General features: G+C 28.6%; 1 protein-coding gene across 47 annotated transcripts in view; it reads right to left on the reverse strand.

The window, feature by feature from the left end:
* Window positions 1-15,060, reverse strand: part of LOC119067844 (calcium-activated potassium channel slowpoke) — a 62,464-nt gene that overhangs the window by 23,920 nt on the left and 23,484 nt on the right. For 34 of the 47 annotated variants that reach the window (XM_037171027.1, XM_037171031.1, XM_037171048.1 and 31 more), the window contains exons 8-11: window positions 6,495-6,605; window positions 2,702-2,807; window positions 837-884; window positions 215-319 (exon numbers count right to left, since the gene is read on the reverse strand). In XM_037171027.1, coding sequence (XP_037026922.1) covers window positions 215-319; window positions 837-884; window positions 2,702-2,807; window positions 6,495-6,605 — 370 coding nt within the window. Of the gene's footprint in view, window positions 1-214; window positions 320-836; window positions 885-2,701; window positions 2,808-4,538; window positions 4,645-6,494; window positions 6,606-12,719; window positions 12,812-15,060 lie in introns of all 47 variants that reach the window. The other 13 variants (XM_037171045.1, XM_037171040.1, XM_037171034.1 and 10 more) reach the window with 3 other exon arrangements.

Consider the following 15,060-nt stretch of genomic DNA (forward strand, 5'->3'; position numbering starts at 1 on the left):
AGTCTTTGACACATACTACTTTTGAACTACTTTTGGGAAAACAATTTCCCAAATTTTCCTTAATTTTCGTTAATTTTTCCAAAAAATATTTTTGAGAAAATTCGGAAAAATGTAAGAAACCTCTGGAAAAGATTTGAAAATGTTTTCCCAAAACTAGTCTCTGGTTGTATGTATGTAATTTGTGCCCGTCCCCAAGCGATGATTACTGTCTCACCTTATTATGATATTGCATTAATTGAATGATAACTCTAATATCGTCACTATAGTTTTTAATAGAAATCACTCTCATTATATTGGCAGCATCTTCAGCATCTGGATCCTGCGAATATTGGAAAAGAAACGAATAATTTATATAAATCAACAGAACAAACAACTCTGTCATTGGATATAACTTATGAAATTTCTGAAAGGATCTACGACGATTTATGCATTTTCCCTACATGTAATAAACATAAACACATTAAAGGTTGATTGATTATGATGGGTGTAATATGCCAACGACAAAATTAATTCTGATGAAATCAATTTATGTGGGAAACGGTTATGCTTGAGTTACGATTTTAGCAATCACCAAAATATCTTTGTCAATTGATTTATTGTTAAATAAAGTCGTTTGAAGCTTATCCGAAAAGATGAATAAGCATTTGGGTACGTCAAATTGTTACTAAAATGGAAATTGAAGTTGAAGACAGAATTCGATTTCGGCGCTGAAATCTTCATACACATTGAAGATGTTTATTGTTTATAGGGCTAGTACTGAATACCCTTTACGAAACACTATCCGTTTTATTTGTTTAACAAACAAATAAAATTTAATGAATTAATATCACACTCACCTGGCAATATTTATTGGCCAAAACCAAACAGGCATCAGCTTCGTGTACCTTAAAATGTTTAATTTTCGTTTAAGTTCAAGTTAGATTGCAAAACTCTTTTTATTATTAAACGCTTAATTACTAAATGTGTAACTGTGATGATCTTCCGAAAATAAACTACATAATTCAAGGGTGGTCTGGGGAAAAAGATGTAAGAAAAAATTCGCTTGAGTACTCAATGCAACTAAAACAGTTGCGTAATAGTTTTTTTTTGCGGCTATGCCATCTGATATGAACTGTCACGACAAAAAATAAGGAATTTGCAGTAAAGCTATTTTATATAGAAGAATTGTACGTTAAAAAAATGAAGTAAAAGATTTTGCGTCAATTTGCTAGTAACGTGTGCATCGGATGAAGTAATACTGATGCTTGCATTTAAAAAATAAATAAATTATCATCGAGCTCATGATAAACAGATCGCATTAATTACCAGATGGTATTACAACAACTACCTGGACTCTTGGATGAGCATTTTTCATTTCATTAATTAGAAATACGTTGAGACGATGATTTCAGAATGACGAAACTGTAACTGAGAAAATCATGAAACATTCTGATTTGTTCACAGTTTATTCTAATGGCTTTGCCAAACCAAAACGTAAATGGAACTTCTATTGAATGTTTATTACAATCCAAAAAAAGAGGACAGGGATGAGGGTGAGACTTTTGTTCTACGTTTTATCGATCCTGAGCTTTAAAAATATCTCTGAAGTCTCAATTTGTCGAAAAGATAAAATTTTCTGTGAAGATCAGTGACAACAATTTACTTTTGTGTTTGTGTACTCTTTTCGACAGATTGAGGCAGTTGAAGGATTCTATTTTTTATAATGAATAAATGTAAAATGTTTCTATAAACTAATTTTTGTGTTAAAATATTATGTGTTTTGTAAGGTGCATTCACTAATCAAACTATAGTTAATTAGATGTTTCGTCATGCTGCCGAAAACAATTGTTCTAACTATGAAAACACGAATAAACTCATCATAAAAACTTAAAAAAAAAACATGCGTTTAACTAACCCAGGTCCTTGAAGTTTGGCAAATGTTACCACTGACTCCAAATTCTAATGATTTTTTTTTTATTCTTAAAGAATATCGCACCAAAAAAATAATTAAAAATCCAAAGATTCTCTTTCAAGTTATTAAATTAAATAATTCGATTGAAGAGAGACAAACATCGCTATTTTAAGGATATATTGTTCCTACGTAAGAATTTGTATGTGCTTCCTGATTGAGTTTAGACGGTTTTGGATTTTGTGTTTGAACACCAGGTAACACACAGGATGTTACTCAGTCATAGTGAAAATATGAACGATAAAACACTACTCATCTAATATAAAATCGGTTCTTTTGAAGAGACTGGAGGAAGTGAAATTAACTTCACATTATGTTCATGGTTTTACAAATGGATAATGAAGTATTTAAGGATTGGGTAATTTCCTATGTAATAAGGGGACGAATGGTTGATATGAAATTTTTTCGCTTTTTTGTATTCGTATATCATGCTACATACTTTTATGGTATGTTAAAACATCTATAAGTGAACACAATCAATCCTTAGTTCATTTATACATTTAACAATTTTTGATTTTTTTCCATTAACATTTCGATTATTTTTTTTTGTTCAAATTTAAATGCCAATCGTACTTTTTTATAATTATTCAGTATGTTGAGTTTAAAATAAATTTTTTGCTTGCTTTTTTTTAATAAAATGATCAAATTAGTTTTGTTATCATTTAGACGACAATGTATATAAGGTTAATTATATATATATATATATTACGTTAAACACCAATGAAGCTTAGAGCACTGTTTTAATGGATTTACCTTAACGCGTTGAAGATCTATTGGATTCATAATAGTCCCTTGGAAGAATTCCACCGTTGTGAAATGTCGCTTGAATAAACCCTCTAACTCCAAGTCAGGTGGTTTCCTATTATTTGCACATACCAATACAGCAGTTTAATATAAGCGTTTTTTCGGATTTTTGGATTATTTTGGTGTTTTTTCATAATTTCATTTAAAAAAAATTTACAGGTCGGAGGGTCATTAATGATGTTTGTTTCGTGGAAAGTATTTGTAAAAGAAGAAAAAAAATAACGAGAGCAAATTAAATTTTAAAAAAATAATTAAATTTCATGTTAAATATATATTTTTTTGATGGAGGACTTAATTGTAAGGGTTCGGTGACTTTCTTCAGGTTAAAAATTATTATTTTTGTTCTTGCTAGTTACAAAGTTTGTTGTTGTGATTCGCATTGCCTTAAGCTTAAGAAATACCTAATTTTTCAGCTTCTGGTAATTCCAAATTTGACCTTCTTCGTTTTTTGGTTTTCTTTTTTTTCTTGTTTGTTAAAAAAAAACTTAAACTTCTAATTTATAAAAAAAAATTACAAAATAGATATACTGCATTACATATTTGAATATATATATTTCAAAAAGAAAACAATAGAATGTATGCTGATGTATTTGCCATGCAGAAAGTATAATCTTTAAAATTTAAAGTTTTCGTTTTCATATTGAGTGTCCAAAGATTTAATTTTAACAATAACAACAACAAAATAAAACGCAGAGTACATTTTTTATCACAATACGATTCGTTTAAGCCGACTCCTTTAAATTGTAAAGATATTGAAAATTTTGTAATATACAAAATTTGAGAAGCCCAAAATCCAGTTCTATAAAAATTAATTTGCATTTTTTTTTTTGTAAAAAAGAAAATTCGTTGCAGCTCTCCTAAAACATCAAAAATTGTAAACAAAACCGAAAATATTTTTTTTAAACGATTCGCCTCATCGAATATTTGATTTTAATATTATGTTGACTATACGTAATACCCCATAAATTGTAAGCAAAACACACAGAATATAAAATGGACAGACAATGGTCCACTATAAAACTATTTGAATATGATCGAAACGGGCATTCCGAAAAACCAACCAACATTAATTATTATATATTTCGATGAGAGTCAACGTTTTTCTTTTTTTTTTTTTTTGATTTAGAAAATCACAGTGTAATGTAACAGCATAAATTCCAATCGGATTTTCATTAATTTATCAACCAAACGATACAAAATGCACAACAACACGAATATTTTATCATTTTAATTGGAATTTTTGCTGATACAAGTCAAAATATTTATTGTTGATTTTGGTGACAAGTTCTGCAACACATTATTACAAAGTTTGGAAAACTTTAACACAATAATGGGTCATGTGCGTATTATATAATGTAAACGGTTTTCATTTATGAACCAATGATTTGTCCGACCAGAGGTATTCAGATGGCGCTGACAGTTAAAATTTTCTACATATTATTGTAGTGTTATTGACTTATTGTTTGTCGTTTTGCCAATTTAATTGTATTTAGTACGACACCTCCACCTCCTCTTTCGTCGAATTGAATAATATGAAGAAAGATATTAATGGAAAATGCACATGACCCATTACTTATATTAATTTCTTCAAATACACAACAATAAAGTAAAAAAAAAACTTTCTAATTATGTGAGGAATCAAAAAGAAATTAAAAATGTACAGCCTCTAGTCTAATTATTAATTGAAAAATAATATCACAATCGATGCTGTCCATTTTATAGTGATAGTGTAGACTGTGAATATTTTGTACTTCTGTGGTTTTTTTTTTATTGTGGATTTATGTACCTTAACTCGTTCCAAATCCACGGCATTCATCATTGTTCCCTGAAAAAACTCCACAGTCGTATAATGCCGTTTCAAAAGTCCTTCAAGTTCCAGATCAGGCTCCTTTCTATTTGTGTTTTCAGTGACGATTTTATTTACAAAAACATTTAAATATTACTGTTACAACGACATACACAAAGTTAAATTAATCGAGACAATAAATTCGTTTTTTTAGCAAGATCATTTACGTAAAACAGCATTATAAATGCAACAGGGCTATGTAACACTTTGCTTCCAACATTTTTGGTAGTTTAGTTTATGTTCAGCCTATACAAATCATCTACAAGGTCGTTTCAAACGTGAAAATCTAGATTTCTCCAAACTTTGATTATTGTGTTAATGGTAAATACACCACAGAACAATAGAAAAACTATTTCTCTAAAAAAAATTCTTTGTAGGAGTTTCGTCAAACTCGTATTAGGCGTTTGCTTTAGAGAACGTTTTGTTTTAAATGAGTTTACGAAATACGAATTAAAACAAAGAATATTATTATTGAATAAGTTTTTCAATTGCTTGAATGTATTAAGGGTATCGTTCGAGACGACGATGTTTTTGTACTGAAACTAATGATTAAGCACCCAAAAAATAGATAGAAACGCTTTTACCAATTTGTAAGTCTCTCGATTGCATCCATAAACAGAGTGAGGTTACATAATTGAATATCCACCTGTCACATAATTTATTACGGATTTCGTAATTTTCCACTAATCCATCACGATTTCAACTTTATATGGAAAATTACGAAATCCGCAATACAGTCTGCTACACGCACGCGCGTGGTAGTGGTAAAACCGTATGTAAACCGTAACAGTTTTGATTGTTTCTGTGGATCAGCTGAAAAACAGCTGAAGCAAATTCATGCTGAAATTTCACTGCCTCTAACTGTAAGTTATATGATCCATGGAGATTTAATTATGAAACAATTCTCTTTTGACAGATAGATGTGTCTGTCAGAGCCTACTTCTGATAATTGTTTTGTAAAAATCAAGAAAATTTGAGTAAATTTTTAGAATTCACAACATTTTGACATTTTTCTTGAATTTTCTAAAATTTTAGGAAAATTAAAGAAATTTGTAAAATCAAAGCACCTAGCAGAGTAACAGAGTACTACTTTTTTTTTCTTCTACCCTGCTAGGTGCTTTGGTGAAGTCCACGAACATTCAAGAATTTTCCAGGAATCATTTTCTCGAATTTCTTGTTTTTCTCGTATTTTCCGATTTTTCTCGAGGTGAATTTGTTGGACACAAGTAACGAACAATATTTTATGTACGGCAGTGTGATCATCATTTTTGTTAACATCATTTCCGCACACGAGTGCGTAAAGTTAAATTTATTTACGATCGCAATGTTGTAAAATTGTTTTTTTTTTGCTACCTATTCAAACAGAACTTATTTCAAATCGTATTTTACTGAAATACTAAGTTTTTGTACATTCAGAGGCAGTGAAATTTATCATGAATTTGCTTCAGCTGTTTTTCAGCTGATCCACAAATACAATCAAAACTGTTTATATTTGTTTCTACGGTTGAAGCTGCTAGACGCCCGCGCGTGGTAGAGGTAAAACCGTATAAAAACGCACAAACAATTTTGATTGTTTGGGTGGATCATTAGAAAAACAGCTGAAACAAGTTCATGTTGAAATATTATCTCACTGCCTCTAACTGTAACGGAAGCTCAATACTGTGATTAGTTTAAAACAAGGGACAGTCAAAGGAACGTTAAACAAATGTTACATACTCCAATTGTTTTTCATTCTCACGATTTCGCTTTTTCAATTTTTCTTCTTCTTCATATTTACGATATTAATTATGGTAATCAAGTTTTCTTATGTTTAAATACAGGAAAATTCCCCTTTTGTGTCTTTCATATCAATTTTAAAAGTAAAATGTTTAATTGATAATTGGTTTCACGACTTACCGATGCAAAAACACAACTTCGACGTCCACGTCCTCTCTGTCCTCGTGCAGGAAGTCCTTCAGAAAATGAGACACTGATTCGTATGTGATGTGGCCACACACAACAATATGCCTGCGATGATGATGATGGACGACGGACGATAAAACGCACGTAAAAAAGAGATACAATTGCATTAGTATGGAAGAAAAGGAAATTTCAATTACGAATAAAATAATTTCGTTTTTTTTTCGAAACAAAAAAATAAATCATAATTAAAACACAGCGATGCGCGAATTTCAATGACAACGGGACGAAATTGGATTTGTAATCGAATTGTTTTATTGAATTTCCTGCATCGCTTTTGATTTCTTTCTTTTTTTGTAATATGCGGCATGACAAAATCAAACAATTTTTGCCTTGATTCTTCTCATTTTTTTTATTGAAAAGAAATTTGAAAAATAAAATAAATTGTAAGTCTGCTACCCTCTTTATGTAAATTAAATGAAATTTTGTGTTTTGTTTATTTTATGTCAAATTAATTAACAAAATTTCATTTTCATTTTTAATATTTAAAATTAAATTGTATAAATGCTTTGTTATTTTTAATGTGTTAATAATGAATGCATACAAAATGTTCTTTTTTATATCAAATTCAAAAAAATTCCAAACAAAATTCAAAATTGTATATTAATCACAAGCGATCAAACTAAAGTGCAGTAGTTATCTAAAACGAGACATTACCATACAAGTTACTCAATATACTTTTTCCAGTTCAACAGAAATCTAAAAATAATCTAATCATTTCTGGATTCATTGTTCTACGCATTATGCAAAATAAACTGTTTTCATGCTAATATACTAAAATTAAATCTTGAATTTAAAAAGGATGCGCTTTTGATTGCATTTCTAATTGACTGGTAAATAAATATTTGCAATGTATTTTCCGGTGGCATCATTAACACTGAACAAAATTGCGTAAAAATTAAAGAAAAACAAAAAATTGCTCGGTTACCGATCCGATAAAATATTGCGTATCAATTCATTGCAAGTATTTATTTTAGAGGGACGTTTTTCGGGGGGTGATTGACAATTATTTGTAGAAACTCACTAAATTCACATTTATAACCCACACTATTATCACAAATTTATGTCCTGAAAATATAATGCGACTGGTCACATAAATTAACAACATAAGTTCTAATTAACTTAAATTATTCGATGACGACGAGACTTATTATTAACTAAATATTGACAAAACGTAACAAATGAAAGAGTGAAGGAAACCAAAACGTAATAATGTACATCCGTTAAAATGATATTCAACACAATTTCCACTTCTGTGGATTCTATTTATGTGCATATGCCAATCGTTCAATGAACTGAACAGACAATCGTGATAGATTTCATTTTTTGCGATTGTACGAAGTGAAATCCAACGCAATTTCAACTTTTCTGGATTTTATTGTATTTTACATGCTAGTGTACGGTAAAGTACACTTTACGTAACTGTTTGTGGCAGCGAAAATTCGTTTACCTCTTGCTAGCATGTAGAATGACATGATAATCGTTCATTGAACAAACATTGTGATGGAGTTCATTTGTTGCGATTGTACGAATATACAAGTTAAAAATCATGAATTCATAAACTGAGACGATTTTCTCGTTCGAACGTTAACTAAAACTCTATTTTATTCCTTCGTCGATTATAGAAACACTCTGCATAAAAACTCATTCTTCATTTAATTTGTTTGATTTTTTTAATATTTTTAAATTTCCGAATAAAATCTCAATCAGACTTTTAATAATTTTGTTCTATAGTCGCAATGAAAATTAATATGGAATCGCAAGATATTTATTGTAAAGCTGATCCGATCAGATAAATCGAACCATATCAAAATGACTATAAATTAAAATATCCCCCAAATCTGCATTTAATATTTGTGCTATTAAAACATTTTGAAAATTAGCAGCCAAGAGAAATTCAATTACCTCGGATTTTGTACAATTGTGTACGTACACACAGTCTTGTATACTCAGATTGTTCTGATGCAATTAGATAATTATTCGTAATTTTATTTAAATGTTGTAAATTAAATAGCAAAAACTGTTCTAGAAAATTATTGGTTTATTTGGCTTCATATAAATATTTTGGTGGTAAATCCGATGTACGGGTTATCTATATAGGTATATTTATATGTTGCGAAAATCAATGTCTATTTAAAAATTTTAATTTGTTTAAGGTTTGGATTCAGTGAACTGGTTTGAAAATGGCTGAATAATGATCGATACGATAAATTTATTGTTTGTTTTTTTTGTTTTTCATGTGACTTAAATGAAAGTGGTGAATGAGAATTAAGCTTGATGCTTTTGGAATATTTTTTTTTTTTTCGTATGCTTTGAATTGAAACCGAGTCGACACCGACATTTCAATAAGTAAATTTGTTGTTTTTGCGTTCCACTATCACTATCAGAATTATAAATTATCCTCGGGTGACCAGCCGAAATAGGAAGAGATCTTTATTTAATATGTCCTGATGGTAAAAATGAAGCCATAAAAAGGTCTCAATCGGTCAATTGAACGAAATCTCAGGGTTGGATTTCGCTATATCGAAGAAACCTCTATACAATTTTCATTTCTTAAGTTAAGATCGGAAAGTTAAATTTAATAATTACGAAAGAAGAACGTGACTAGCCGATTTTAGAACAGTAGAAGCCTCACTCTAACTGCAATATATGAGAGCTGTATAATGTCTACACGGTATTGTAAATACCCAATACGGTTTTCACAGATTGAATGTCACGCAGATATAGTTAAAGGAAAAAACTATTTTTGGGAAAACATATCCCCAAGTTTTCTCGAATTTTCCATTTTTTTTTTTGGATATTTACTCATTTTCCCATATTTTCCTTAAATTGAAAAATGCAGGAAAATTTGGTAAAAGTGGCAAAGTTAAGAAGGACTTAGGACAATGCTTTTTCAAAAATACTGCATATTATGAAATATTGGCAATATTTCGTGTAGACTGTAGACGAATGTGGCAAAAAGGCATTACGGATAAGTATGTACGTAAATTGCAGTTAAAATGTCCTGGTAAGTGAAAAGATTTTCCACGTACCTATTCCAACATTGTCGTAGTACAACAAATGTATTGATACAATAATGTTTTATTTAGATACCGTTCATAAATTACTCAAAAAAATTATAAACTCCTCGCACCCACACTGTTTTAGTGCTTCCCATAAAAGTCGAAATTTTCTGTAAACTAGCGTGAGCTCCCCTCCCCTCAATTGTTATGTAATTTATGAACAGCCTCTTCATGTAATAGTACATATTCCATACAGAATATTATAATAAAAGTCAATTGAAATATGATAAAAGATAAAACCAAAAAATATATTTAAAAAAACTAAAGAAAATTGCATATCCTAGTATAAGTAATAATTTTTTCTGCCTGGCCACGCATTTTTACTGTATAACGCTAACTAAGTAAATCACTCAAATTTACGTATTGACAAGATTAATAGTAAATAACATATCGTTTAAGACTGTTTTCAGTAGGTAGCCAATTATTTATTTATATTTTTTTTTCGAAACAACCAATCAAAATAAAAAAACCACATTGAATTACTCACTAACATTTAAGTATTACAACGACAAATATTAAAAAATAAAATAAAAAACGAAATGCTTTTGAATAAAAAAAAATTCAATATATATACTCGAAACAATGTGTTTTTGGATAAATATATAATGTACGAACACAATAATTTATGTATGAGGGGGTGGGGGGAAATGAGTGCAAAATGGATTTTAATGAAACGTGCAAGGAGAGTTTTTTTTATCTTTCTTTGATTGTTTAAATTTTTGGGGATATGTAACGGTATAGGACAACGTACAACATACAAATTTTCATTATTTCTCACAGCATTATCTTCACTCTAATTTGAATAAAAGCTTTTTAGTCCGTCATTCAATTTATATTATGGTGTAAACTTAAACAGAAAAAAAGTTCTTTTGTGAAACCACAAACATCGTCATTTAATATTGAATTAAAAATTAAAAATAGAAAGAAAGAGAGGAGAAAAAAACCGAAATCAAATCTGCCTTGAAACTAAAAAGCTTTGTCCTTTCTAAGTTATTATTCTGGTACAGAAATAAAGTTTTTTTTTTCATTTTTTGTTATATTAAAATATTTATATAGAGATAACATATCATGTTTATACGTTGGATATTTTAAAAGATTACGATACCTAAGAGAATATACAAAAGAGTAATAATGTTTTTACGACACAACAATGTCAATTAAGTATACCTTTTAGCAACACTAAACTCATTTATATAAATATACATATAAGTTAAAAAAGAATTTTAAATCAAAAAATTATTTTTTTTTCTCTCCGCTATTTTATGTTGTGGGTTAAATTGGTTACAACCACAAAATGGAGCTTTTATATATATATTTATAACGATTTTTTTTAAAGTAAAACAACATTTAAGATTACACTGTTTACACACAAAAAAAATGATAAAATAACTCATTTTTTAATATTGGTGGTCGTGTTGGTGGCTCATTTATGTCGTGTTTTGTGTGATGCAATGAATTTGCTTGATAAAATAATTTTAAAACAATTTCGATCAATAAACCGCTCGAAAAAAAAGAACCACACGCTGGTTATTCAATTATAAACAATAAATTCTATCCTAACCATATCTCAAAAATTTTGTTATTAATTTCCAATATTATATACCACATAATGTCGGTCCGATTCGATCGAAATGTTTTAAAAGAATTCCCAAATCATACGAGAAATGAAATGTGCTGAACAACAAATCAATCTAACATTTAAATTTTGTATTAGCAAATTTGTAATTCTTTTTGTTTTGCTAATTTTTCGAAAAATTTCAACGCAACCTTTACGTCCGGGAATTGATGGCATCTCAAATTTGTTGATGTCGATGAGAATTTAGAAAGTTTTGTCAGTTAAGTATCTTTCTAAGAAAAAATAGTATCCGTTGAAGCTTTTAAAGCATTTTTTTACTAGCCTGCGCACAAGTCTGTTATTTTTATCTTAATTTATATTATTTTAATTTCGAAATCTTACTCCAAATATGTATAGATTTTCCTTCTTGCCCTATTTCAATATATTTTGTAGATAAAATTCGTTCGATTTGATTTAAAATGTCCAATAAATTGTTTAGTAGTTCAGTTAAATAAGTCGTCTCCCATACACGACAATTAGTAGAGAAAGGATATAATAGAGTGACTTCAGATGTCGACACGGACGACCGGAAAATCTTAACTAAATAATAGGAAAAGACTGGTAAAATGTAATAGAAGTTTCTACTAATTTATGTCTTATGTTTTAGTACATTTTGTCATAAAATCACTAATGTCATGGCTCTTATTTTCATGTGAACCAACTCCATTATGAAGACATTTAGTCTGTAATGACAGGGGTGAAGTTCCTTCAAAATAGTCAGTCAATGAAGAATTATGAAAAATATGTGGTGCCCTCTATGCAGGTCAACAGACTTTTCCTCAGAAGACTCGCCCAATATGATTCAATAAAGTCACATTGATTTGTTGACAATAAATCATAATTATTAAGCAAATATGGATGAAAGAAATGTAAGGACAGGTCAGTCGAGAAGAAAAAAAAAATTAAAATGTTGAGATATTATGTAAATGAAGATAAAAGTATAGATAAATGCAAAAAGAAAGGAACTGAGCACGGAGAACAATTTCCATAAAATTATCGTTTAAACGAAATGATGGATAGGTTTAATATGAATTTAAAATGAAATTTCGAAAACATATAATTTACACGATAAAAGCAAAAAAATTTTGAAAAGATTCTTTTTGATTAGGAAAGCGAAAATAATTTCAGGAAAGCTGACTGATTCGGTATGAGCGACATTTTGATGGAATTGTAAGTATCAAATTATATTTAAAACAAAAAATACATTTGTGAAAATAGGTAGATAAGTCTTGTGGATTGTCTGAGTGTCATTCTGTTAGTTTGTGTTTTGTTTTTCTCGGAATTAGTAAGTTTTGTCTGTTCAGTATACTCCAGCGCACATAAATAATTCAGAATTTTTATTCGTTCATTTATTTATGCGGCGCTTGCTCTGTGATGTGAGTGGTTGTTTTGTATTTTTTTTTAAATTTGTAATCTCTTATGTAAATATTAGGTAAAAAGTGTGATTATGCTGTAGTGGTAGTAGTTTTGTTGTTATGCTCTCACCTTCGCCCTTTTTCGTTCTTCAAAGTGCCCCCATATTTGTTTCTAGTTCCAATCAAGTCTATTATCTCTGGTATACAACTTGCGAATATTGCCTGAGACACACGAGAGCAACACATGAGGATGAGGAGGACAACAAGAAATAAAAACAAAAAAGCAATATAATGGATAATATGTTCAAATGTATATATTATGTTTTTATGTGTAATTTAATTTAATTTAAAAAAATTATTTTTAATTCCGTTTCCGTTTCATAAACGTCAACTATTTTCTCTTCTTGGTATTTCGTATTTTTTTCTTTTTTTCTTCTTTTTTTTTGTGTTTAGCCTATAGTGGTGCTTTACTTCTTTTTAGTTTCGATATCGTTTCGCTAAATGTTTCACTTTTTTTTAAATAAAATTTTGCATTAGGAACTTTGCAGATAGCTGGAAACCCCTGTTCACCGATGAATGGAAATTATAAATAAACCGATACAAAAAAACCATTTTTATAATATTATACCAAACGGTTCTTGTTGCTTCATTTTGGGTAATTAAGTTAGTATTGGTTAGTAAACGGGGAAATTTTGAAGGCTGGTTGAAGTTGAACCTAAATTTGAAATACTGTCCTCTAATCACAAACGCACACACCATTCGTTCAACCGATTCATAAAAAGACAATGAACAATAAATGAGATAGTCGAAAATATTCTTTTACATTATAAAAACAAAATTGTGCCATATTTTCCGACAACATTTCGATACAAAAATTTTGTTGTAAAATTTTTCTTTTGATTTTTGTTCTTGGTTGTTGATGTTGTTGAGATTCGTTCATTATTTTTTTTTTGCATAGAAAATCTTAATTGCTAAAGTAAAAAAATAAAATAAAAAAATTGGTAAAATTAATATTTTAAACTAAACCCATTAAATTGTTCTAGGCGTCGATTTCTTGGGATTGATATGTGCTACTCAACTCTAATTTAGCTATTTTTATTAAATTAATTGAATAATTCATTGCTCTAAGATGCGTGGCTGCGGCATACAGGCTGTGCAAGCAAAAAACTCTACTTTCAAAAATAAAACTCCAAAAAAATTAACTCGGCAAGAATAATCAAAAAAGTGGAAATGTTTTTTTTTATATAAAATTCAACGTAAATCGAAATAATAACGGAAAAAAATTTAAAACAAAATTTTGTATAATAATTTATGATTATTGTAATAAATATAAAAATATAGTAAGTTAGTAATGTAATACACAATCAGGACAAAAATCAGTGCAATCAAAATGTAATAAAATATAGCTTTTAAAATGCAATAACAAATGAGGATGATTTTTCTTTTAAAAAAAACTTCAGAATTTTCAATAAAGTGACAGACTACATCTGATTTTTTGTCATCATGTCGCAATTTTTTTAGATTTTTATTTCCTTTTTTTTGTTATTTACTTAAAAATCTCTCGTATAAAAGTTACTTTGGAAATTTTAATCGTCAAAATACAAAGTAGAAATTAATAATTTCTAAAATTGTTGAAAAAACAAATTAATAATTTTTGTTTTAAACAAAATTTTCAATCATAATAAAAAAGCCTAAATTATTTTTTAATGAAAACGTGGATTTTCTGTAAATTAAACAATCAAAAAAGCAGTTCTGTCGGCTTCAATTTACAATTGACTTTTTTTTCTATTCTTTTTTAAATGTACTTTCGAGTGAGTTACTCGAATCATTTTTTTTTTCAAAAATTATTATTTTTTTAACAAAAATTACATTGTTTCATTAATGACAGAGGAATTTACAGAAAAGTTATGCCACGATTTCGAGCTGAGACACATGCCGCCAAGAAACCAATGCCTTTAAAAAAATTCAAAATCTTAGGAGTTTGAATTTAATTAATTATATTTTGAAGTGTTTTGAAAACAAAACAAAAAAATTAAAAATTTAATCTTCATATTGTAAAAAGTTCATTAAATAAAAAAATCCAATCGAATCTCCTAAAAAATTGAAATTAAAAATAAAAAACAAAATCAAAAATCAGTGAATCAAAAAACAATCTTTTTGTTGAACAAAACAAAAAATTAAGTAAACGAAACAAAATGTTTAAATCTTTCACTAAGTTAATTATAACAAATAAAACTGAAAATTATGTAGACAAAGAGTCAGGTGTAATCCATTAATTGTATTCAAGTGTCTTTAGTTTTTTTTTTTATTTAATTTAATTTAAACCATTGGCTATGTTAAGACAGTTGTATGGTTTATTACTTTACAAAATATTTGATGTAAACATTTACAAATGTATGGTGGGATGGTCTTTTTTCCAAGTAAAATGATTTTAAGGGAAGAAGACTAAGATATGTGTGTATAATGCAACA

This window comes from Bradysia coprophila (assembly GCF_014529535.1).
Source record: "Bradysia coprophila strain Holo2 chromosome X unlocalized genomic scaffold, BU_Bcop_v1 contig_130, whole genome shotgun sequence".
Lineage (NCBI taxonomy): Eukaryota > Metazoa > Arthropoda > Insecta > Diptera > Sciaridae > Bradysia > Bradysia coprophila.